The 24638-nt window shown below is 66.4% G+C and overlaps 3 protein-coding genes across 3 annotated transcripts; 1 reads left to right on the top strand and 2 right to left on the bottom strand.

Annotated features, from left to right (window-relative positions):
* The first annotated feature begins 1523 nt into the window (after positions 1–1523).
* LOC111156245 (somatostatin receptor 5) lies at positions 1524–2621 on the top strand. Its single transcript, XM_022517002.1, has one exon. It carries the CDS (start codon positions 1524–1526, stop codon positions 2619–2621), a length of 1098 nt encoding a protein of 365 aa, XP_022372710.1.
* Positions 2622–11116: 8495 nt separating this feature from the next.
* LOC111156289 (C1q and TNF related 8) lies at positions 11117–17279 on the bottom strand. The gene is given in 8 exon segments (XM_022517066.1): positions 11117–11241; positions 11244–11294; positions 11297–11650; positions 12217–12320; positions 12414–12419; positions 15489–15641; positions 16781–16991; positions 17273–17279. Coding segments are annotated over 8 exon segments (1011 nt in total).
* LOC111156244 (tektin-4) lies at positions 17201–23085 on the bottom strand. Its single transcript, XM_022517001.1, has 6 exons — positions 22552–23085; positions 20613–20683; positions 20068–20211; positions 19402–19624; positions 18371–18525; positions 17201–17510 (listed from the first exon to the last, which is right to left on the bottom strand). Exons 1-6 carry the CDS (start codon positions 23083–23085, stop codon positions 17294–17296), a joined length of 1344 nt encoding a protein of 447 aa, XP_022372709.1. The 3' UTR covers positions 17201–17293.
* Positions 23086–24638: the final 1553 nt, after the last annotated feature.

The raw sequence follows: 24638 nt of genomic DNA, 5'->3' as shown, positions 1-24638 counted from the left end.
AGGATCCTACACATACTTATTTAAATAGATCTTAAACCTAGTACTTTTATTCCATCAGAAATGAAGCCGCTGACCCATCTCCCCACCGCTGGCTTTCTGGGGCGCGCGTCCTAGCGGCGGTGAGCTGAGTGAACTCGGAGGTGTGAGTGTGTCTGCCCAGCGGGGGCTGAGGGTTTCTTTCTGACTCGGTCACTGGGCTTTATTCTGGGCTCCCCAGCTTGTCTCGTGGGTCTGGACACCAGCCAAGCAGGGGTCTGGGGTGCCTCTGGGCCTGAGTAGCCCTGGCTGGGGCCCCCAGGGCTGCTGGGGTTCCCGGCTGGCCCCTGCCCCCTGGGTGACATGGCCTGTTGGGGTGTTGGGTGCCTACGTCCCCTCCCCTCTCCCTCCTGTCGGTGGAGATGCTTACCTTCTCCCGAGCACCGTCGCTTTCATGAACCTCCTCAAACATACAGGAAAGTACAAAAACTGTAAGGACACGTGTGCCCATGACCTTGAACAGAGGAATTTCAGTTTTCTGCTCTTTCTCTGCAAAACCCCACATACACCGCGTCCCAGTGGCTGGCGCCCACTTACACAGGAGCATTTCCTCCTGGTCTGAGGCACGGGCTGGGGTTCTCTGTGCGTTCTCTGTGTTCGCTGGCTTACGGCACACGTGGAGGACCTCGTCTGCCCGTTCCCACTCTGCGCCCTCTGCCTGGGGCTTGAGAGACGCCGCCATCCGTGGCTGTGGAGTTGATCGCCTGGAGTGTGTCTCTCGCCTCTCTGATGACGGCCCCCTGGAGCGGTTTCCTGCATTGTCTCCTCAGCCTGAGACAGGCTGCCGCGGGGGCAGCTCTGGGGGAACCGACTCCTCAGGCCGGTCTGCGGGCTCTGCGGGGGCTCTCAAGGGGACAGCGCTCCTGAGAGCCTGGTGGACGCTGCCAGAGCCTCTGCAGCCCGGGGTCTGGCTCCTTGGCCGTGTGGAAGACCTGGCACCCTCCCGAGGGCTCTGGGAGGCCACCCGGGAGAGGGGGGCCCAGCAGGTGTAACTGTGCCTCCAGCCGGCATTGCCTGGGCGTGGGGGCCGTGTGCCAGGCCGTGGTCCTGGTCTTCCCATCACTGCCCAGTCCTTCACCTGTCCTGTGCCATCCGCTGTCCTTGCTGGCGAGATGGGGGCCGTGAGGCCATCCCCAGGCCCCTGAGCCCCGAGGGGACGAGGGAGGCGGAGGCTGCCCATCGGGCTGTCCTGGGGCAGGTGGGGCTGTCGGGATGCCGTGGGGTGGGGGGAGCACAGATGACACAGTACCGGCTCTCTGCTCCTTCCTCCCCGGGTTGGTTTTCCAAACAATTTGCTTAATGGGACTCCCGCCTGAGCTGGACACGAGTAACAATGTTTACTCACCTCAGGGTGATCCCGCGCCTCCCAGGCAGGCGGGGCCCCGGGGAGGAAGCACCCTGGGCCGTAACCGCTCTGCCGCCCTCCTTTTCTCCACAGAGAGGACGCACCGCGCTCGCGCTCACCCTGCCGGCCCGCGGTGGCCGCCATGGAGCCTCTGTTCCCGGCCCCCACGCCGGTCAGCTGGAGCCCCTCCCCAGCGGTCACCAGCGCAGCTGGCGAGAACGGGACGCTGGCGGGGCCGTCGCCGTCGCCGGGGGCCCGCGCGGTGGTGGTGCCTGTGCTGTACCTGCTGGTGTGCGCGGCGGGGCTGGGCGGGAACACCCTGGTCATCTACGTGGTGCTGCGCCACGCCAAGATGAAGACAGTCACCAACATCTACATCCTGAACCTGGCCGTGGCTGATGTGCTGCTCATGCTGGGGCTGCCCTTCCTGGCCACGCAGAACGCCGTGTCCTACTGGCCCTTCGGCCCCGTCCTGTGCCGGCTGGTCATGACGCTGGACGGCATCAACCAGTTCACCAGCATCTTCTGCCTGACCGTCATGAGCGTGGACCGCTACCTGGCCATCGTGCACCCCATCCGCTCCGCCCGCTGGCGCCGTCCCCGGGTGGCCAAGCTGGCCAGCGCCGCGGTCTGGGCCTTCTCGCTGCTCATGTCCCTGCCGCTGGTGGTGTTCGCGGACATCCAGGAGGGCTGGGACACCTGTAACCTCAGCTGGCCGGAGCCCGTGGGCCTGTGGGGCGCCGTGTTCATCATCTACACGTCGGTGCTGGGCTTCTTCGGGCCCCTGCTGGTCATCTGCCTGTGCTACCTGCTCATCGTGGTCAAGGTGAAGGCGTCGGGCGTGCGCGTGGGCGCCCCACGGCGGCGCTCGGAGCGCAAGGTGACCCGCATGGTGGTGGTGGTGGTGCTGGTATTCGTGGGCTGCTGGCTGCCCTTCTTCGTGGTCAACATCGTCAACCTGGCCTTTGTCCTGCCCGAGGAGCCCGTCGCCGCAGGCGCCTACTTCTTCGTGGTCGTCCTGTCCTACGCCAATAGCTGTGCCAACCCCGTGCTCTATGGCTTCCTCTCCGACAACTTCCGCCAGAGCTTCCGGAAGGTTCTGTGCCTCCGCAAGGGCTCCGGTGCCGAGGACGCCGATGCCATGGAGCCCCAGCCCGACAAGAGCGGCCGGCTGCAGGAGGCCACACCGCCCGCGTGCGGCTCCGAAGCCAATGGGCTCATGCAGACCAGCCGGCTGTGAGGGCCGCAGGTGGGGGAGGGGGGCGCCCCGCGGCGTCTGGATTCCCTGCCAGGCAGAGCCTTCCCCCAGTATTTGAGCCACCCCCTGCGATGGCCTGATGCTCTACCAGGGCCGAGGCCGTGGTGGGTCCCGCAGTGGGGTTCGGGGATGCGAGGGAGTGGGCGGGAGAGGCCGGGTGACCTGGGCCGTGCTTGCGACATCTTGACCTTCTCTGTCCCCGGCCGGTGCTGCTCTGCCAGGTCGGGGCATGACCCCCCGTGTGAGCTGGGGACCACTTGCCTCCGCCCTCTGGTCCCCCGTGTCTCCTCACATAGCCCTGCACCGGCTGGCCGCGTCGAGTGTGAGTCTGAAATTAAAGACACGTGGATGCACTGGGCTCCCCAGGACCTGTGACCGCTGACTCTGGGGGTGGCAGATCAAGGGGGCAAAGCCGGGCACGGCTGGCAGGGCGGCAAAGGGGGGCTGGGACCCCAGGTGGGACGTCTGGGGCTGCAAAGCTCTGTTGCTGTGGAGAACCCCCACTGCCTACTCCCTGCCACTGGCTGGCCACAGTCACGGTCGGTTCCACGGTGAGAGGGGGTTGGGGGAGCGGCTAGCAAAGTGGCTGAATGGGGGGTGGAGAGTTGGCCCTCCAGGCTTCTGGGTCCTAGGGCATCGGAGAGGCCATCCTGGGGAGGGGACAGGCACCCACAGCCACCTCTCCTCCTCTGTCAGGGACTCTGGACTGGAGAGTGTGGGGGACAGGAGCTGATGAGGAGAACTAGCGAGACAGCAGTGGGGGGAGCAGCCCCCATCACAAGCAGCAGCCACTGGGAAGGATCTCTGTGTGGGAGCCTGCAAATGCTGGCCAATGCCAGGCCCCGAGGAATTCTGCAGCGTCCAGATGAGAGCAGCCCCATCCACCCCCGGGGAGCGCCACCCGCCCACCGTCCCCAGCCCACGATGGGGTCCCGGAGAAGATGCCAGCTGGGGACTTTCTGGGATCCCATGTGCCTTGGGCCTTGGCCAAGGCTGGAGAAGGACCAGAACGTGGGGCTCACTGGGTCCACATGTTCCCAGCCCGGTCTGGATAGCCGTGCCTGGTGCCACCCCTCCCAGGCTCACTGGGTCTGCCCGGGGCAGGACCTCCAGCCCGCAGGAGAGGACAGGGAGCAGGTGCAAGCCGCCCAGGGGAAAGGCTCGGTCCGCGTGGCCTGGGCCGCACCGACCCTGGACAGAGGCCAAGGCCTGGAAACATGATAGCGTAACGAGGCCGCTTGTGTTTGACAACCTGATCTCCCGAATAAATTAGAGAATAAAGGTTTGACTCCTTCCCAAAGCAAATATTGTCCCTGGGGCCGATCGAAGCTGGTGCGGCTCAGAGCGCGTGGACCGAGGAGGCTGGGAGGGGGCAGGCAACCGCCTGCTGGATGTGGGAGCTGGGACGCTGTGGCGAGGACAGCGGTGGCGCCCGCAAGCGGGGTCTGAAGAAGAGCAGGTGTCCCCCACGGGCCGGCCTGGGGGGTGGCATCGGGCTTTGGTCTCAAAAGACGTGGGTGGGGGGCGTCTGATCCTTCCAGGGCCCGTGGACGAGGACAGCAGGAGGCTCGTTGGGGGCCGGAGCCCCAGGCGTGTGGGGGCCGGCTGACTTCACTGCTTTGTTCCTGGGAGGGCTGGGGTGGCTCCCCCACAGGTGGGGCCTCAGAGCCTAGCTGATGACCAGACCCACCCCTCCCCACACCACGGTCCAGCATCCCAGGGAGGGAGGGCGCCCTGGGAGAAACTGAGGCCAAGTGCATTGGCTCAGAGTGACTTCGGGGAGTGAGCGCAGATGGCTTGGAGATCTCTGCCCAGATTGATTTCTCCCAACTGATTTGACATTATGAGCTGCCTCCTCGGGGCCACGCCAGCCCAGAGCGCCCGCGCACCCCTGTGCGCGCACCCACGCGTGGGCAACGGACACTGGCAGTGCCCCAGCTGGATCCTGACGCACGGGGGGTGGGTGTGAGCGTGTGTGTGTGTGTGTGAGCATGTGTGTGTGTCTGTGAGCGTGCATGAGCATGTGTGCACGGGATGTCCCTGGAGATCCCAGGCAGCCTGGGGACCCTGGCTCGGGGTGGTTGCTGGGAACTAGGCTCGGCCAGAGTGGACAGTCCCTGAAGCCTTGGGTGAGGGTGGGGCCCTGAGCAGGACACAGGAGGACCCAGACACCCCCGAAAACCTGGTGGGAGGTGGGGGTGGGCTCAGGAGGCCAGGGACACGGCCCTCCCACACCCGGCACGGGCTGGGGCCACCACGCTGCTGGAAGCCCCGCGTCCCCAGGCCCTGAGCGGGGGCAGGGCAGCACAGAGCAAACGGGCTTTGGAGGGGGGTGACCTGCTTTATGGGCTCTCTCTCCGCGTCGATGAGTTTTATTGGCCACCGGGCTCCAGTGGCTCCCAGAGTGACCTCGCTCAGGAAATCCGGCCTGCAGGGGCAGGGCCAGGCTGCCTCCAGGACCGGAGGGCAGACGCAGGAGGGGTCTGTTTGCCTGGCAGGGCGGGGCAGGGGATGAGAGGCATCCCCACAGTCAGGGAAACCGAGGCTGGCCCCAGGGCTCTGGCGGGCAGCAGCTCCTCCCTGGCCCGTCCCTAGCAGCAGGATCCATGTTGGGGTGCCCTGGGTGGGGCCAGGAAGGGCCCAGCCCCCCCAGGTGTCCCGAGGCAAGAGGGTGAGCAGAGAGCAGGTGGCACCAAGAAGGACTTCCCACGGAACCTGGGAGAGCTGTGGTGTGCTTTCGGGGTGTGTCAGGGAGACGGATGTGAGGACTGGGTCTGCGCTGGTCCCTTCTGGGTATCTGCATAGCTCGGATGTCAAGGGCAGGGGACCTGGGAGACAGCTGGGCCTGGGGGTGACCTCCATCCCGGACACTTCCATGTCCCCTCCCTGCGGCCAAGCACACTGTCCTATCCAGGCTGGTGCCATCTGGGGTCCTGAAGGGTGTGTATTGAATGACCAAGAGGACATTGAATGACAGGGGCTCTGGTTAGGTTGGGGCATACCCACAGGTCCCCCTCCCTGCCCCTGCCTCCCCTAGGGCTCTCACTCCCTCCAGGCCTGCCCTGTCCCCCCTCCTCAGGCTGCGTAGCCGCAGACGGCCCTGACTGCTATGCGTTGGGTGCAGGGGCACCGTCCGGCACTGGGGGAGTCCCCACAAAGGGCAGGAAGGGGCTCTGGCCCTCGACAAGCCCATCTCTTCCCCCACATTTGCACTTACACCAGTGTCCATCGCCCAGCCCACAGCCCCCTGGTGTGGGGAGGGGCAGGTGTGCCCTGGGGAGGGAGAAGCACACAGGTCCTCCTGCCAAGGGCTCCATTGCTGGTTCTCCAGTGGGAGGAAACTGATCACAGGACAGTGGGGACCAGCCATGCTCTCTCCTGCTCAGCACCTGGCTGTGGCCCTCTCTCCCCACACGTAGCCCAGGCACAGCCCATCCGCAGGGAACAGGCAGTCCCCCCACTGGGTAGTGTGAGAAGGCTTTAATTAACAGATGTTTTGCAGGGCTGGGCAGTGAAGTTCCCTGACCTGACAGGTGCAGGGGTGGGGTTCTGAGAGCAAGGAGGAGCCCCCCTTCAGCCCAGGGCAGCAGCCATCCTGAGAGCTGAGACTGTGTGCCCGACCCCACCCCCTGCCTCCCATACCCTGCTGGGCTCCCTGTTGCCAGACACAGCCTGGGAGGCCGCGCTGTGGCCCATAGGGGTCAGGGTAAAGCTAGGGAGTGGACCTGGGGGAAAGGGACACACCCGGTGCCCCCCACCCACATCTGTGTTCTGTTCTGGGGGCCATCAGGCCTGGAGGGCATGCTGGGAGCTGCCCTGGGTTAGCCTCCAGAGCCCCCATTCCCTGTCCACGTGGTACCCAGCCTGTGCTGTGTGGTCTCCTCCCTCCCTCCTGACTCAGCACCCAGCAGATACACCACGGTCTCCCTGGAACCAGACCGGGGTCTGCCCTGTGGCTGGTGTCCCAATGGGGTAGGAGATGGGCATCCCAGGAGAGAGGCTGCCGTTACCTGGGGCTTCCCGCTTCTGACACCTGGCTGTGGCCTCCCTGGCCCTCTGGATGGAGGGTCCAGCCACGTGTCCTCTGCGGCCACCCTGCTGGGGCCCGGCGGAGCTGCAGCATCCGCCTGGGTCCCCCAAGGGGACGGATGTCAGTGGTGACCAGGCAGCCTGTGAAGGCGTGTGTGTGGGTGCGGCCTTCCCCGGGCACAGGATGGTTCTCACTCCTTCCCACGCCGACAAGTCGTGCCCCCTCCGCTCTCGCGCGTCCTGTGTCTTGCATTTGGGTTTCGGGCTTGGTATTTGCTATTTTTATGGAGTCAGCCTGCCGCTCGGCTGCCTGGGAAATGCTTCCACTTCCGTTTTTGGATGGAGAAGTCTTTCCCCGTCCACAGACTCGCGAAATATTTTCAGGTATTTTCAACTGTGGCCGAACACACATCATAGAGAGCGCGCCCCTCCCCCGCTCCTGGTGCGCAGCTCAGGGGCGCGCAGCGCGTTTCCGCGGCCGCGGGACCACGACCACCGTCCGTCTACGGGGCTTTTCCATCTTCCCAAACCGAAGCTGGTGCCCAGGAACCACCGATGCCCCACCCGCCCCCGCCCCTGGGGACCTCCCCCACCGTCCGTCTCCAGGGATCTGACTGAGGGAGGGGCATGGAGAAGGGGAAGCCCGCCGAGTTTGTCTCCCTGCGACAGGCTTGTCTGACTGCTGCCCTCGAGGGTGCCCCCACCCCCCCGTGGAGCCGCACTGGCGTGTCCTGAGGAAACTTCCATTGTGCGGATGGACCACATTTTGTCCATTCGTCGTCGACGGATAGCCTGAGTGGGTCCCCTGTTTTGGGTGCTGTGGTTGACGCCACTGTGGTGGGGGTGCGTCCCTCGTGTTTTCCGTGGCTGTATCTCTAGTGGCTCTTTTGTTCCACTGGCACGTGCGTTAGCTCATGGGGTATCCATAGCGTGGAGGCGTCACAGCCCCCGGCCTCGTGGACACACCAGTCACTCTCGTCCTCGGGGTGCCCTTGGCCTCTGCCGTGGTGTTCACTACTGTATCTTCAGGCTCTGCTTCAGCGTCTCCTAGGCTGGGTCAGAATGTTCTAGAATCCCGTCTATTCCCTTTTCCAGGTTGTGTCCGGCGTTAGTCTACAAAACTAAAAAAGTGGGTTTTGTTCACAAATGTTCCTAATAGCACTATCCGTGACAGCTCACCAGCCCTCGCACAGTCACGCCGTGGTCCGTCCACACAGTGCGTCAGGGCCCTGACACGCGCTACGGCGTGGCCCCAACTGGAGGACGCGACGTTCAGAGGCCACGGGCAGAGCCACGTGGCATGGGAATCCGATTTCCGGGAAACGTGCAGAAGAGGCAGATCCAGGGACACAACGAGATCAGGGGTTGCCAGGAGCCGGGGAGGGCTTGGGGTCACTCTAGGGGGAGGAGAACTCTTCAGAACTAGATGGAGGTGCTGGTGGTTCTGCACCGGGAATGGGCTAGATGCCACTGAATCGTTCACTGTGAGGCGGTCGAGCCTACGTTATGTGGATCTCACCTCGGTTTTTTTTAAAAGGAGGTTTTACTAGAATCCACTAAACCGGCAGACTTCTGTGGGTCACTGGCTCCTGACGGGAGTCCACCTCGGGGGCCCGTGGCAGGGCTGCGCCGCCGGCAGCTTCCCCCCAGGGCGCCCGTAGTTGTGGTTCTGCCGCAGACAGACGGCCGGCGCCTCTGGCGTGCTGTGCCTGCCCGGCTCTTTCCTCTCTGCTCCCCACGTGCTCGGGGCAGCTCCCACCCAGGCCCTCAGCCGCACCGCTCAGCCCGGCCATTTTGGGATGCGGACTGTACCCTGGGGTCAGTTGTTCCTTTTTTTAAAATAAACGGACCTGGAGGAGGTGTGTGTTGGGGGGGATGCCGGCATTTTGTCCTGGCCTCAGCCCCTGGGGGCTCTCAGACGCCCTTCAGGGCCCAACCCATCCTGGCCTCCTGGGTCAGCAGCCCAAGCCCAGAGGCTCTGCCACTCTGTCCCAGCACCTCCCTGCCTGGGCTCCAGGAACAGCTGGATTCAGGCCACCAGGTCAGCAGACTGCCCTGGACCCGGGCACCTCTTGGCCATGGCCGCTCTGAGACCTGACCTGTCGCCATCCCCACGCTGCTGGATGTGGGAGCGGAGGCCACAGGGCAGCGGGGAAGACAGAGCCTTCCGTCTGGCCTGCCCGGCCTGCTGCACGCTGGCGGTCCGCCTCCAGGAGGGAGGGTGGAGGGGGGCCAGGGCCTTCCAGTCCTCTCGCAGGCGCCCCTTTCTCTTTGGGTGGCTTGGTCCTGCCGCCAGGCCCTCTCTGCCCCTGCAGCCTGCCCCCCCGCCCCGCAGCGCTCTGAGCTGCTCCCGAGGGCCCTGCCCGTTGCCGCCGCCCTGGCTGTGTCCAGTTGTCGCAGCCATGGACGGGCATGGCCAGAGGCCAAAATTCAGTCTGCGGGTCCGCCCAGTTTGGCACCGCAGGTCGGGGGCCCTGGGCTGCTGCTTCCCATAGCTCCATAGCTCCCGTAGTCCCGCCATCCAACAGCCTGGGGTGCCCGTCCTGGCCCCCCCATCCTGCGTCCTTGCTGACACCTGCCACGTACCCCAGTAGGGCCTGCTCGGGCTGGTGTGCTCCTGGGGGACAGGGGTCCCTGCTAAGCCCCCCATGCTCTGCCTCCTGGGGTACAGACCCCTGCTGGTGCTGACCTCCTAGTCAATTCCTAGTCACTTCCTCAGGTCAGGACCTTGTCTGGGGCAAACACGGACCCAGCGTGGGAGGCCTGGGCTGGCACTTTGGAGTGACAGGAACCCATGCCCATGGGACACCCCACTGGCCGGGATGGGCTGTAGGACCTATGGAGGGAGGGTCTCCTACTGGGGACCCCGGTGTGCCCGTGGGTCGTACCCACTGCTCAAGAGGCTTCGGGACCTGCCCACAGGGTGGACTGCTGGCTGGGAGACCTTCCCACTGCAGACAGGCCCTGTGTGGACAACAAAGGGGGTCCCAGCAGCCCCTCCCCAGTAAGGCCCCCTTCCTCTGTCCAGGGCCATACTTGGTGGGGGTAGCCCAGCCACTGGGGGGCCAGCGCCCTGCACCATACACACTTAGAGGTTCTATACACCCTTGCTGGGCCAGTTTCTCCTCTGTTTTGGGATAGGAGGAGCCCCGTCTGTGTGTCTGGGACAATGATCCCTGATGACCTCCCCTTCCCCACGCTCAGCACCACCTTCCCAGGGGTCTGCCAGGACCGGGTGGGTATGGGGAATTTATCTCATGCTGGGCTGGGTGCTCTTTGCCGGGGGGGGGGGGGGTTCTGGCATGAATGAGGACTGAGGGAACCCCACCTCTGGCAGCTGGTGGCACCCATGAGGCCCCAGGCCAGGCCTGTGGGTGCTCTTGGTGCACCCATCAAGGGAAAGGGCTCTGGGGCCTCTGGCAGCCACCTCTGCCTCCTCCTGTGCCCTGGCCTGCAGCCTTAGACCTTCCTTCTAGAAGGTTCCAACATCTCCTGCCCAGTGCAGCCCTTGTGCAGCTCCAGCCGCCTCGCCACAGCCCAGGACCTCATCCAGCTCGTGGGGCTCCACAGATGCCAGACGCTGCTCTGGCCACGGCCTCCGCAGTCTCATTGACCCAGGATCCTTGCTCAGGAGGGAGCAGCTGCAGGAGGAGACGTGGGGGAGGCCCAGGGAGGAGGCGGTGGTGATAGGGCACGGGAGGGGCTGGGCAGAAGGCCCAGGCAGGGGGGCACAAGCCAGGAAAGGAACGGACTCACAGCAGCCCCATGCGGTGGACGGAGCCCTGCTGTGGAGTGAACGCGCCACCCTCCAGCTTCACCCCTGCCTGCAGGGGGGAGGCGTGCAGCCTAAGAGATGCTCCGTCTCTGCCAGGCCCCAACTTCAGCCTCATCAAAGTACACGGTGACACTGGGGTGTCTGGGGCTCCCCTGGACTCTGGGCTGCACCTCGAGGGGCCGTCTTCCTCCACCCTCTGGACAGATGAGGGGACACTGGGCCCTGCGTTCACCCCGAGGACGAGACTCTCCCCTCCGGCCCAGGACCACACCCCCACTCTGCTAGACGCCGTCCTGTCTTGGGGCCTTGGCCACCCTCGTACACCCCGGGGTTCTGTTTGGCAGAGTCGGCCCTGAGCAGACCATGTGTCCAGGGGCCGCCCCGCCTGTCCCCCAGTGTCCGCAGCAGGAGCTCTGCAAACATGTCCACAGCCCTGGTGCCAGGCTCAGCTCTCCACAAGCAGCACAGATGGCCCCCCAACGCCGGGCCCCGCAGGCCTCCCTCCCAAACGTCTTGGTGTGGATGCCCAGTCTGCGTGCACCCCCATCAGGGCACCCCACGTCCGTCCGGCTCTGGCCGTGTCCCTGGCGCTCTGAGCCATCGCTGTACACAGTCGGAGCTCAGACACGGCTGGCTGGGCTGGGCGGTATGTGGCACGGCGAGCCGGGGAGGGCTACAGCTCTGTGGCCGGCTTGACCAGGTGGCCGCTGAAGGTGATACAGAGGTCGCCGTGCTCGCCGTAGATGGCGTTGTCGCGGTCACGCTGGAACACGCGCACCCAGACGGCGTCGCCGGCGCCAGTGGCAGCAGCAGGCTCTGGGTCTGCGTGACGCTGCGCTCGCTGGGCTGGCGTACGGCACGGCGGCGGCCCGCCCGTCGCACGTGATGTGCAGGTAGGTCTCCTTGTGGTCCCACGTGTGCACGCTGGGGCTCAGGAAGTAGACGCCCGGCACGGCACACAGGAAGCGGCTGGACAGCAGGTGGAAGGCCCCCTCCAGGTTCTCCAGCTCCGTGTCGAAGGGCACGGCCTGGAAGCGGTCAGTGCTGTGCAGGCCCTCCCGCCGGCCCACCGAGAAGGCCGCGCAGGTGCGTGGACACAGGGAACCCGGCGGCCCTGCCTGCCCCTTCTGGCCTTTGCGGGCGCCTGGCAGACCCTCCTTCCCGCCGCTGCTGGAGGGACCTGCGACCCCTGGTTCGCCCTTCTCGCCTGCAGGAGGAGAAGGGACCAGGGGTCAGGGCATGGGATCCGGGGTCACAGGGGGCCAGGAGAAGCCACGGCCCCAGGCTGCATCTCTTCTGGGGTCTCAACCACCCGCCGCGTGGGAACAGGAGGGGCAGCGGGGGTGGCGGGGACAGCAGGAGCTGCCAGAGGATGGTCTGCCCTGGTCTGTACAGGACGTGAGGCTGGGCGCTTGGCAGGTCCAGCTAAGGGCAGCTGCTGCGCAGTGCCCGAGGACGAGGGCTTGTGCAGCCGGCCTCCTTCCAGAGGGTCCCGGGGCCTCCCTCCAGCCTCCCCAGGAGGCTGGGCCTAGGGCACCGCTGCGGGTGGGTGAGCAGGACGGAGGGGCCTCGGGCGCCCTTCTGCCACAGCCCCCTGCCCAGGCTGCCTCGCTTCCCCTTTTCTGCAGCTGCCAGGAGCCAGAGGCGGGTGTCCAGTGTCCTGCCCACGGGGGCCCAGCTGCCTCCATCAGGGCTTTCCTGCCCCGCCCCCCAGCGTGGGGTGTCCTCACGGGAACAGGGCTGGGGTGGGGCTGCCTCCCCACAGACACTCACCTTTGAGGATGGAGATGTCCACAGTGGGGTGCACGCGGGGCAGTAACCCCCCACGGCTCCCCAGTGTGGTGGGGGTCAGCAGGGGGCCGGGCAGGGCGGCGGCACTGCACACAGGGACATTGGGGAGGCCCCAGGCTGGGCCAGGCCCCTACATGCAGCCCCAGGAAGAGCAGGAGGCCAGAGGCCACCGTCCGTACCAGAGCCTGGTGGGGGAGCAGAGGGGGTCAGCGTCTGAGGAGGAGGGGCCCCAACTGAGCCCCAAGCCCCACAGCCGCCTGGGCCGTGCCCCCTGGCCTGGGGGAGAGGTCAGGTGAGGCCAGGGACCTGCCCGTGTGGGCCTCCTGGACCCTCAGGCCCTGCCCCTGACAGACATCACCAGTGGATCCCTGCATGCTTCCCGGGAACTTGAAGTAGCCTTGGAGTCTTCTGGGGCCAGCACGGGGGCCAGCTCGCACCTGGCCCTCCAGAGCCCCCAGCAAAGGTGGCTGAGGCAGCCCCACGCTGTCCAACCTGGCATGGCCGGGCCCCTTCCCGGGTCTGCTCTGGGAGGCCCCCCACCCCTCCCTGCGGCCTTGACTCTGGGCAGGGGCAGGTTCCCTAACGGCCTGCAGTCCCTGCAGCCCGGGCCCCGCTCCTGGCAGATTCGGGGGAGCTGCCATGGGGGGTGGGCTCTGATTCAGCTCCCCAAGCCCCCACCCCTTGGCTTTTGGAGCCCTCGGGCTGCTTCGGGGACGGGCAGGGCCCCAGGGCTGGGAGGCTGGGCTCCGGGCCCGGGTTGGGTGGTGGCCTCTACCAGGCAGTTTCTCCCCGGCTGCCTAGCTGGGCAGAAGGTGGTTCCCACATCCTGAGCTGCCAGGGGAAGGAAAGCTACTTGGGAGGCTCCTCGGGTTGGAAAAGATGGTCTTTAATCCCCACCAGGCCCTGGCCTCCTGCCTCTGCCTCCCCTCCCCCGGAGACCCTGCCGGACGCCTGGCCCATCCATGCTTCTCCTGCTGCATCCGGGAAGCTCAGCCAGGGCGGAGCCCCTGTGAGGGCAGGAGTGTGAGGTCAGGGTCCTCACTCTTCCCCGTCGTGCAACCCTGCTGAAAAAAGACATGGGACCTTCCTCCAGGAAGCCCTCAGGGATTGCACCCCAGGATGGGTTTCTTCCTCTTGCACAGTTGGGGCACAACCCATTCTCAGGCTGAGCTTTCCTGGAGGGGGGACCCCTTCTGTGTACCACCTCACCCCAGAGCCCAGCAGACCCTGACCCGACCTCCTGGCTGTACTGGACCCTTCGAGCCCCTCCTCGATTCCTCGGTCCCCTCGAGGGACCTGACACGACCCTCCGGGCGATCCCACTCCATAGGTGCGCCTGTGCCTGGGGTCTCTGGCAACGTGGCCCCCTGGGCCTGCCCAGCAGGTGGTCTGGGCTGCAGCCTCCTTCCTTCTGAGGCCTGGCGGGGAGCACAGACGACCCCCTCCAAGCCCAGCCTGCCTGCGGTATCTGTGAGGACCCCCACTCACCCCCACACTCCCCGTTACCATTATGCCGTCTGCTGCCGCTGCCTGCCTGGCTGTCTCCGGTGTCACTGCCCTAAAAGCCCGTGAAAGAGCCCTTTCATGCCCACCCCAGGCGCCCACAGCTTCCCCTGGACCATCCAAGACCAACAAGCCCTGGGCCAGCGTCAGAGCTCCTGGGCGTTGCTACCTTCCACCTGGCCTGCCCTCCGCCCGCCCCCTGCCGCAGGGGCTGCGTGGGCCTGCCATGGGGGCCCCGGGGTCCTCCTGCCAGCCCTGTGCCACAGATGGGTCTGGGGGTCTGGGGTGTCTGGGACTGGTGAATGGGGCATCATTCTGTGGGCCGGCCGTTGTCCTCTGGGGTGCAGACACTTGGCAGGGAGGGAGGCCAGAGCTGAGACTAGTGGAGTTGGGTGAGGGCTAGAGGCCAATGTGGGGGGGCACGGACCGGGGCCACCATGCCTGTACCAGGCCCACCCGGTGACAGGGACACCCCCACCGTCTCTGGTGTCTGTGCCCTCCTTCCACTGTGTCATGCCAGGGTTCCGGTGTCTGGCCGAGCAGATGAGCTGTGACCCTTGCTCGGGGGGTCCTTGGGCTTAGCCCAGCCTTTCAGAAGATAAAGGGCGGGGCCTGTGGGCCGCCCCTGCCCCAGGCTGTGCAGGAAGGGGCAGGGTCTGCTGCAAGCCAGAACCCAGCCCACACCAGGGCCTGGCCTTGTCTCCGCTCTGGGTCTGGACGGCTGGACACTGGGCCTACGGATGGGCCCAGCGCCTTGGCCTCTGGACGTGGGGACATGTGTTTCCCTGGTAAGCTTCCCCTCTACCCAAGCCAGCAGCCTGTGGGGGAGGCCACAGACATGGCCTGGGGGACAGAGGACCAGGGAGGGTCAAGGACAGAGAAGGGGGGAGACAGGAGCGCCACTGCCTGTGGGGGACCCTGCGGCCAGGCTGAGGGGGCATGAGGTGTGAGGGCTGCAGGCAGGGGCAGCGCCAGCTGGAGCTCTGTCCTGGAGGGGACCGGCGGCTCCCTGTAGGGACAGCTGTCTTCACGCCCCATCGGCAGGTGGCACAGACGGAGGAGGGGTGAAGCCCGGGGCCCTGTGCCCGGACGCACTGGCCCCGCAGGGCCCCACACCTTGTCAGCGCGTGCCGGGTGCGGGCTTGCCTCTGAGACCAGGCAGCTTCTCGGGATCCACTCCTGGAGGCCCATACGCGGCCCCTCTTCCCGGCGCGGCGTCCCTGTGAGATCCTGGGCCCAGGGCAGGTGGGGGCGTCCTCACTGGCGGTCTCACTCCGGCCTCTCGGGCACCAGAGAAGAGCACAGGCCCGACCTCTGCGGTTCCCTGCATCCGAGCGTCAGTTTCCCCATCTGTAAAATGGACATCGATGGGCTCAGCAGTGGCTGGGGGCGTCCCCTGTGGCAGGTGGGAGCAGGAAGAGCCTTGCCCCTGGGGGTCTGGGCGGGTTCTGGCCCCGCTGCGGGCCCCAGCGTCCCTTGTCCTGAGCCTCCCCAGGAGATGGGCGGTCACTGTGTGTGCCTTAGGGGAGGGGACAGGGAGCTAAATTTACCCGGTATGTGGGGGGCGCCTCCAGAGGGGCAGGTGTGGGGTGGAGGTCCTGGAAGGAAGCCCAGGGTCCCTGCGGTCCGGGTGGGTCCCCCGGCTGCCCAGTGTTCACTGAGGTGCAGGTGGTCAGCAGGGGCTGAGGGTGACTCAGCAGGTGGTGGGAGGGCCTGGACAGAAATAGCCGTCCTCAGACACGCCGCCTGACATCTCCGTGACGACAGGAGCGTGGCTGAGCGTCACGGCCCCATGGGTCAGTGGCCCCCAGGGGGCCACAGCGTCACCCGCGGCAGGGCTGGGCTCCCTCCCTGCCCCCAGCCCACTGCAGCGCAGGAAGGCCGCACTGACCACCAACTCGAGCCTGGGAGGGGGGACAGGTGCCCACACGGCCCCCAATGCAGTAGCAGCGGCAGCCCTAGCATGGGGGCCCGGGGTGAGGCCAAGTGCCTGTCACCACAGACTCTACTCAATGGGGCCACGCAGGGGGTCCTGTAAGGAATGGACGGGATCACTCACTCATTGTGAGGGCGACTGTGCGGCCAGGCTGGAGGGCTCCACACACAGGGAACCCGTGGAAGCCAGGGGTAACCCAGCGGTGCTGGGGCAGCCCTGGGGCACCAGGGGGCTCACAGTAGGGAGCGGAGAGGGGCGACACTGCAGCCCCGGACCTTCTCCTTCCGTTACCCCCACCACGCTTTCCCCGCCCAGCACCCTGGGACCCCGTCCCCAGATGGATCCTGCCATGCGGGACCCCTCCGGTGGCTCTGGTGGCCTGATGCGACCCTGCTCCCCCTCCCCAGGACCCTGCTGGCCTCAGGGCCTGGGTCCACAGCTGTGCCACTGCGAGCCCAGAAGGGTCAAGGTCTCTGAGGCAGCTGGAGAACGCCAAGCTGTGTCGTGGCCTCACCTTTCCCACGAGCCTGGCCCGGCAGTGGGGGCCAGGATCCCAGGAAGCCATCCCTCAGCTCCATGGTCTGGTGGGTTGTCTCTACAGGGGGACAAACCTTCCAAACCTCGGAAGACACGACACAACCAGGGACAACGAACGGCCAGCCGGCAGCCGCTCAGCATCCACCTTGCCCCTCAGTCCCCTGGCAGCCGTCGCAGGGGGCAGGGGCTGGACACTCCCTGAGTTCTGCTCCTGAGCTGCCCTGCACGGGTGGACAGGGACTGGAAGCTGTGTGCCCGGGGTGGGGGGGGGGGGGGTGCTTGCAGGGCCCTCCTTCACGGAGGTGAGGGGTGGGGATGGTGCACGGACAGGTGGGCACTGGGAGCCCTGTAACTGCCGTACTCCAGCCTGACTCACCCTCCGGTTAAGGAGAGGCCAGATGGGACACTGGCCACCCGAGGTGACCGAGGTGCCTGAGAGTGGGGGGGCCCCCCACCCCTGGCTCAGAGTCTCCAGGCATCTGTCCTCCTGGGTGCCCTCCCAGTGTCGGGGGAGGTGGCAGGGAGAGGCCCCAGGGGTCTTATGCCTGGCACCCTGCAGCAGAAGCTCACAACCCCGGGCCCAGTCCCTCAGGGCAGAGCCAGCCAGCCGCGCAGGGACAGCGTCCAGGGCACACGGAGGAGAAAGCTGGGGCTTTGGTCATGGCTGGGGTGACGACAGCTGCGGCTTCCACAGTGGCAGGAGGGGACGCTTCCTCTGCAGGGTCCTGCGGGCGGCTCCGGCAGACAGAGGGCCCCAGTCCGAGGCTCAGCAGGCTCAGAGCTGCTGGTGGGGGGGCACTGGGTCGCAGTGAGCAATGCAGGGGCCTCTACAGTTCTCTCCGGATGGGAACCAAGGCCACCACAGGCAGCAGGAACTGCTCGGGCAAAGGCTCTGAACCCCCACCTCCCCCGGCCTGGGCAGGAGGTCCGTAGGTAAAACCCACCTGCCCAGGCTGTGGCACCTCCACCCAGAACCACGCCGACAAGTAGAAAGCTAATACGCTCTTTATTTGGGGGCCCGGGGACAGTCCCTGCCCACGTCCAGCCAGGCCGCAGAGGTACCCGCCATGGTGCCAGCCCCAGTCACTGGTAGCCGGCCAGCTGCAGGACGGTGGGGTAGCGGGCACGGTGGGCCATGCACTTCTGGCGGTCGATGAAGAGGCTGTTGGTCTTGACAGCCAGGTCCTTCTCCAGGTGCATGCGCGTGTCCTCCAGGTTGCGTAGTGACTGCTCGGCTTCTAGAAGCTTCTCCTTCAGCGCCGCAAGGGACGTGTTCAGCTCCTCCACCTCACTCACCAGCCTGGGGGGCCGGGGAGGAAGGCCTGAGCTGGGGCCTCTAGGCTGGGACAGGCAAGGCCTGGGAGCCCTGGTGAGGGGTCCCAGGCCAAGCTGCAGGGCCACAGGAGGACCCGAAAGTCCAAAGGGAGACCCGCCAGCCACGTGGAGTGGGCCGGGCCAGGATGCCACATGGGCCCTGCGGCAGGTGGGAGAGGGCGTGCAGTGTGCTCTCAGCCCGCAGCCCCACAGGGCCACCGCGCTGGGCCTGAGCTGGGACTTCTGCTGCCACCCCTGTCCCCCGCCCAGCCGGAAGAGCCCACATGGGCAGTACTCCGTAGGGCTGAGCTCAGTGACACCCGCCGCAGTTAGGTGTAATGCTGGCGGAGCGTGGAGGCTCCTGGGTCCCGGTGTTCCTGGAGCCTGGAGGCAGGCTGGACGGACCCCTGGTGCTGCCCAAGGCCCCAGTCCCCTGCATGTGCTGAAGGCAGGGAGGGAGCCATGCCGGCGGGATTCTGCCAACAAAGGCAGAAACACCAGAGACCCCATCCCGCCTCGGCTTTGAGCCAGGGCCGAGGGGCCACCCGTGCCATGGGGGGTCTGGATGGGGGGCCTGAGGCGGCGTGGGCATGGAGGCCAGGGGCCTCAGGGGCTCAGCCTCTCAAACCCTGAGATCCCTTGCCGGCAAGACTGCACAGCACAGGGTGAGGCAGGAAGTGCCACGCTGTCAGTGGCACTCAGTGCCCTGAAAGGCACATCCGCGTCTAGTTGTGTGGGCGGGGGGCAGGGTGTTTGTGGGGCCCAGAGGCCAAGGGGGCCGGGCTGAGGGGGACACAGGCAAGCCTGTCCTCAGGACTGCCCCCGAGCCACAGCCCTGGCGGGCACCTGAACTGCGCGGCATCCCGGCACAGCTCCACGTTGGGCCTGCGTGAGCGCTGGTACAGGCGGGTCTGAGCCACCTTCAGGGGCGCCTCCTTGTCCTTGATGGCCTGCTTCAGCATGGCTATGTTGTGCTCCTGGTCTGTGATCTCCCGCAGCGTCTGCACACAGGACAGTCCCTGGGGGAGCTAGCGTGACCCCCACCGCACCCCCGGCCCTGTCCACGGACTCGGGGGGACATATGGAGGCAGGAAGATGTGTTCGGCCCCCTCGGCCCCACCAAGGGCACCCAGAGGGCTGGGGTGGGGCTGCAAAGCCTGCTGTCCAGCAGCTCTGGCCTGAGCGCCCCCCCGCCCCCACCCTGCTGGTCACTGGGCCCCAACCCTGCTGAAGAACCAGAGAGACATGGCGGCAGCAAAGGGCACCCTGAGAGCCCAGGGTCAGAGAGCCCTAGTAGGCCTGGCCACCTCCTGCCACCTTCCCTCTTGCTCTTGCCTGACAGTGTCACCTGGTTTTGTATTGGCTTAGTGAGGGCCCAGGGAGGAGTGGGTGCCTGGAGCCTGGGGTCCCTCAGGCTGCACAGGATGGAGGACGACGGCCCGGTCCGGCCAGGTTGTGACCAAGCCAGGGGCGGGGCTGGTCCACAGGGAGCAGGGGTGGGTGCGTTGTGGGGGTGGGGGGTGGGGGCTGGGTACGGGGTCGGGGCCTGATGGGGCGGTACCTGGGCGGGGTCTGGGTGGGACGAGGGACCGGACGTGGCCTGGGTGGGGCTGGCCCTGGTGGGGCCTGGGGGCGGGGCCTAGGGGCGCGGATCGGGCCTGAAGGGGCGGTAGCTGGGAGAGGCTGGAGTAGGGCGAGGGACGCGTCGTGGCCTGGGTGGGGCTGGGCCGGGACGGGGTCAGGGGCGGGGCCTTACGGGGAGGGGCCGGCCCTGGGCGTGGTCTGGTGGGCGGAGCCTTGTGGGGGGCGGGGCGGGGCGTGAGGCGGGGCCGCGTCTGGGCGTGGTCTGGCGGGGTGGGGCGGGGCCGGGGCCTCACCTTGTGCAGGTGGTTCTCCAGCTTGTGGCGCGCGTCCTCCAGCTCCTCACAGCGGCGCTCGAAGGCCAGGTTCACCGCGTCGCACTGCAGCCGCAGGTCCTCGGCCGTGTCCCGCAGGATACAGTCGACGAGCACCCGCAGGTTGGCCGAGGCCAGGCGCTCCCGCTCCGCGCGGTGCAGGTTGTCCTGGGTGAACCCGGCCCACGTCTCGGGCGTGGAGGCGCTGCGGGCGGGCACGGATTGCCGACGGCTCCTGTGACCCGGCCCTCCCATGCGCCCCGAGACCACTGCGCCCGCGCGAGTCAGCACCTCTAGCGCGGCCCCGCGGCCCTGTGCCCCCCGCGCCCCCCGCGCCCCACGCGCCCTGCGGCGTGCTGGCTGCGCGCCCCCTGCCGGCCGCCCGAGGAGCTGCTGATAACCCTAAGCCCCCGGTGAGCCGGGGGTGCGGGGTGCTTGCGCGGGGGTCCGGGGTGCTTGCGCGGGGTTCCTTGCTCGCCCGCCCAGCCTGTGGGCAGAAGAGCTGCACACAGGGCCCTCCGTGCGAGAGCGTCAGGGGCGGGGGGCTGGGGGACGGTCCCCAGCACAGGGCGCAGGAGCACAGGCACGGGGTGGGCACCGGGGTTTGGAGGGGGCTCCCTGGGAGGGGCTGGGGCGGAGGTGGCCCACCTCTCCTCGAACTTGGCCGAGTGCGGGTGGAACTGCACCTCCGTGCTCTGGTTGTGGTAGAGCGCGCACGTCTGGTCGATGTTGTAGGCCTCCACCTTGTCAGACCAGTCCATCTCACACGTTTCCTTGTGCTCTCGGTTCAGCCTGGGGCGGGCGCGGTCTGTGTTTGTGGAGGGGGCACAGGGCACCACCCCAGGAGCAAGCACACATCCCCTTCTCCACTGTGAACCAGTCCACCTCATCTGTCCAGGACAGGGGTCCTCGGGCCACCCAGGCTCTGCCTGGCCAACAGCGTCCAGGAGCAGATGTTCCCAGCCCTGGAAGGCTGGCCTGGGTTCTGGATGCCCAGACCCCCAGGCCATGCAGGAGTCTGCACCCCCACCAGTTGCCCCTACCTCCCCCGTCCTCCTGGCTGAGACCCGGGACAAGACCCCACCTCTCTGAGACTCCCAGCCTGCTCACCCCAACTTCCTGCCCAGAGCCAGCCCAAGGGGTGAGGAGACACCCTGAGGAGACAGGGTAGGCGTGCAACCACCGAGACCCACCGGATCTGGTTCACGGCCTGTGTTATGGTCCTTTTGAGGAGCTCCTGAATGTTCCGGATAAGCTCGGCTTCCTGGGGAAGAAGACCCCGCTCCCTGGTGAGGATCGGAGGAGGGCCAGGCCGGTGTGGGCCCATGGTCAGCCCCTTCAATGCCTCGGCCAACACCTGGCCCTGGCTGTACTTGGTTGGGCCCCACAGCCAGCTAGTCGACCCCTATCTCTTTCCCGGGAGGCTGGAGGGAGGAGCCCCGCTCTTTTTCACTGGGTTTGTTCTGGGCTTTGGAATATTCTGTTTGGTGTGGCACAGTGCAGGGTTTTTTCTGGGGGGCACTAGGGCCAGCTCCCACTCACCTGGCACCCACCCAGCAGCCCCTGGGCTCTAGGGGCCATCCCTGCCGCCTGCCCCCAGGCAGGGTGGCCAACAACGCCCTGGGCCCCTGGGCCCCTGGGAACCATGTGCCCTCCCGGCAAGGGCCCTGGGCTCAGAGAGGCCCTCTCTCCTCTTCTTGCCTTTCAAGGGGGAACCTGTGTGCCTTTCTGCTCCTGCGATGGCCCTGTTTTCTGTGCACAAACAGTCTGCTACCCCCATTTGGACTTTTACCTCCATCTGGCTCTAAACCCAGGGTCTGTCCCCAGGTCTCTCTCCCTGTGCCTGGACCATTGTTCATGTTTTCACATTGGGAAGGTCGGGTAACGCTTAGGGAGGGGGAGGGGGTGTCTCTTGGTTAAGGGCCCAGGGAGCTGCAGCCAGAGCCCTGGAAGCTCGTTGAGCAGCTGAGTGTGGGGGTGAGGTGGAGGGACACCGAGGAGGGCATTGGGGCTGGGAGAGGGGAGACTCAAGGTTCTGGGCTGAGCCTGGAGCACGCAGGGGGTGCCCCGCATCTCCCAGGAACGCCCACAGCCTGCAGTTCACAAGTAAGGTCCCCAGGATCTGAGAGGCGCTTGGAGCAGAGGACTGGCCTGGGTCATTCCCTGATGCTTGTGAGGCTCCCCCAAGGACAGGTCCTGCTGAGCTTGGAGTGGGGAAGCCTTGGGGTATGAAAGTGACCTCCATCCCACCCTCACCATCAGCACCTGAATACTGGGCTGGGCCTGGATTCCCAGCACAGGCATCAGGGAGGGGGAGCTACGGTGCACTTGGCCTTTAGGAGCTCAGGCTCAGGCTTAATTTGCATGAGCTAGGATGCCCCAAGGGTCTACCCGACTAGCCAGCCCTGTCTGCGTCCCAGACCTCAGGTTCCCCCGCACTGGGCTCAGCTCAGTCCCTGTCCCATCCATGGGGTGTATGCTGGGGGGCATCAGGCTTGTGGATGGACCTCGCCTCTGTGGCCTTGGAGTGTCCCATCCTTAGGCAAATGTAACCTGACACACATCCAGGTGTGAATTCTGTTCCCCTCACCCCAGGATGAGCAATGATTGGGGTGGGGGCAGCGCAGCGGCCCTGGACGTGGGCTGGGGTGAGTGGATGTGAGGTCCAGCTCCAGCCCCCGTAACTGCTCAAACCCCTACACTGGGACCTGTCCCCATGCCATGGTGTCCCCAACTCAGCAGGTCCAAACTGGGGCCCACTTTGCAAGGAGCTGAGCCTCCCCCAGTGTCCACTGTGAGCACTGGGCTCTGGGAAGGTCAGACTGGGCACCCTTCCGGGGTCAGGGCTGGCGCCTCCGTCCTGTGTGGCCTGAGCCCTGACCCTGTGGCCCCAGCAACTTGTGGGTCCCCAACCTACAAACAGAGCTGGTGTCACTGTGGCTGGGTGTGGACCTGGGCGTGTGTGCCAAGGGTTACGTGCTCTGAGTATTTCCCGTGTGTGCAGAGGGGCGTGGGCTCCACGAGTCTACGTGGTCGTGGGGGCGCCCGGGGGAACCACCCCCGCCTCGACCCTGTGCAGGCCACACTCCCTGAGGTGGGGGAGGGCCACGGGGCGTGCGGCTCCCGGAGCACCTTCAGCAGCTCCATTTCCACGAAGTCGCGGACAAGGTCGGGGTGCTGGCGGTGCTCGCGGCACTGCAAGTTGTCGGTGGTGATGGAGAAGGGCACGGCGGTGGCGTCCAGGGCGCGCTGCAGCCGCTGCTTCTGGGCCAGCAGCAGGTCGGTCTCCGCGGCCAGCTCGCACACCTCCTGCTGCAGCTCTGACTTCCAGCAGTGCGTGTCCTGCAGCCGCGCGCCCACCTTCCGGGTGGAGTCCTCCTGCGAGCGCCGGGCCAGCGCCTCTGTCTCCGCCGCCAGCTGCTGGCTCTCGTGGCGCTGCCGCTCCGACTGGTCGCGGTCGGCGAAGGCTTGGTGGTAGCGGGCATAGCAGTTCTGGAACCACTCGTCCGCCAGGTACTTGGCCGAGCGGAAGCCGGCGGTGGCCAGGCCCGAGGACGTGTGGGCGCCCGTGTTCCGAGCCACATCGTACAGCTTCCGGGGCAGCTCACAGGCCGGCACCGTCTGCGGGGCCGGCTCCTTGGTCAGGAGCACGTCCGTCTGCGCCATGGTGCTCCCCGCCCCGGCTCCCCCGGGGAGGGATGGTCAGTGGTCAGGGCAGCGGTCAGCGGGGCAGGTCCCAGTCACTCTGTGCCCAGCAGGACACTTCTGGTCTCCCAGCGACGGGTACACACAAGCCCTCTGTTGCTGGGCAACTGGCCCCCTCCCTAGAGGCTCTCTTAAAGGGCCAGGCAGGCCCCAGCCCCAGCACCCATCCTGGCCCACATGTGGCATCTGCCCAGAATTGCACCGGGACGGTGGGCTGACTCCAGGGCCCGTTGTCCCCTGCCCATCTTACTCGTCCCAGGGAGCAGGTCTCCCGGACACACACGGGGGTGGGCCTGTCTTTGAAGGGGTTTGAATTCAGCCTCCAGGGGATACCTTGGACCCAGACACCCGCATCTTCTCCACACGGGTAGAAGCAGATCCCGACAGTGTCCCCAAGGCCACTCAGGGCCAGGCTCATGGCAGAGGCCACAGGAGCAGGAAGGAGGCCTCTTCCCCAGGGCACAGCTCCTCCGGCCCCATCCTGCCAGCCACGGAAGCGCCAGGGGCGATCTCCAACACCACCAGCAGAGGGCAGCATTGGCCGCAAAAATGTTCTGGGAAGGGGGCGGGACAGTGGCTGGGGGAAGGTCTCTTCTCCCTCCGGAGCCCGTCTCCCACCCCATCCGCAGCCTGGATGGCCTTTCCCACCCCGGACGCCTCATTAGCCCCAGAGGAGCCCCCCAACAGTGCACCTGCAGGATACCTATGTCACCCCACGTCCGCCCCCCATCCCACAGCCCCTGTCCCTCCACATACCATGCTGTTCTGTCCCAGCTTGGGCCACACCAGCCCTAGACCTCAGGTACGTCAGCCTCGGCCTGGCTGTGCCCCCTCCTGGGGGCCTGACCTCTGTGCCCTGTTGGCAGGGGCCCTGGGGCCAAGCATGTCTGCCACCTGACCCAAAGCCAGTGCTTCATAAATGTGGGCCTTCATAAATGTCGCCCCAGATTTCCCCAGCTGAGACTGGACCTGAGCCTGTCCTCAAGGGCAAGAGGTCAGGGGGGGCCTCTCTGTGCTTTGTGTCTCCTGACGGCATTGCACACACAAGGCCCACTCAGGACAGGGCCAAAGGGGAGACCCCTGGCCCTACCTGTTACTTGGACCCTGCTTTGCACACAGCATCTGTCCTCTGAGGCCAGAGCTGCCCCAATGACCTGCTGACCCAGGGAGCTTGCTGAACACGGGGCCAGGGGCAAACTCAGGGGGGCCAGGGGCAAACTCAGGAGACCCTGGGGATGTGACAGGACATGATCCCCGAGGCAGGTGCTCGGGAATGACCGGGTCCCCAGCAAGGCTGGTCCACAGGACGTGACTGGGTGCCTGTCAGGGGACTGGGCCCCCCACCCCGGACAGTGGCAGATCCGTCCCTTGTCCAGAGGCAGAAGTGAACATGCCACGGGAAGACGGCTGGGTTGGAGTCTGGCCCTGCCCTTGTCACCCTGTGGCGAGGCCGGTGGTCCTGGGCCTGTTTCTCCTCTGTGGAGGGGTCATGCCGTATGCTGCGTGGGGTGGCT

This window comes from Enhydra lutris, unplaced genomic scaffold (assembly GCF_002288905.1).
Source record: "Enhydra lutris kenyoni isolate GAN:26980312 unplaced genomic scaffold, ASM228890v2 scaffoldscaffold45, whole genome shotgun sequence".
NCBI lineage: Eukaryota > Metazoa > Chordata > Mammalia > Carnivora > Mustelidae > Enhydra > Enhydra lutris.
This window is presented reverse-complemented; position numbering and strand designations above follow the sequence as displayed.

Excerpts from the sequence above, each read along its gene's own strand:
- LOC111156245 (XM_022517002.1), top strand. The coding sequence starts at position 1,524 with ATGGAGCCTCTGTTCCCGGCCCCCACGCCGGTCAGCTGGAGCCCCTCC.
- LOC111156244 (XM_022517001.1), bottom strand. The coding sequence starts at position 23,085 with ATGGCGCAGACGGACGTGCTCCTGACCAAGGAGCCGGCCCCGCAGACG. Across the intron at positions 20,212-20,612 it reads CAGGCCGTGAACCAGATCCG|GCTGAACCGAGAGCACAAGG; the intron begins GTGGGTCTCGGT and ends CGCCCGCCCCAG. Across the intron at positions 17,511-18,370 it reads CGGGATGCCGCGCAGTTCAG|GCTGGTGAGTGAGGTGGAGG; the intron begins GTGCCCGCCAGG and ends CCGGCCCCCCAG.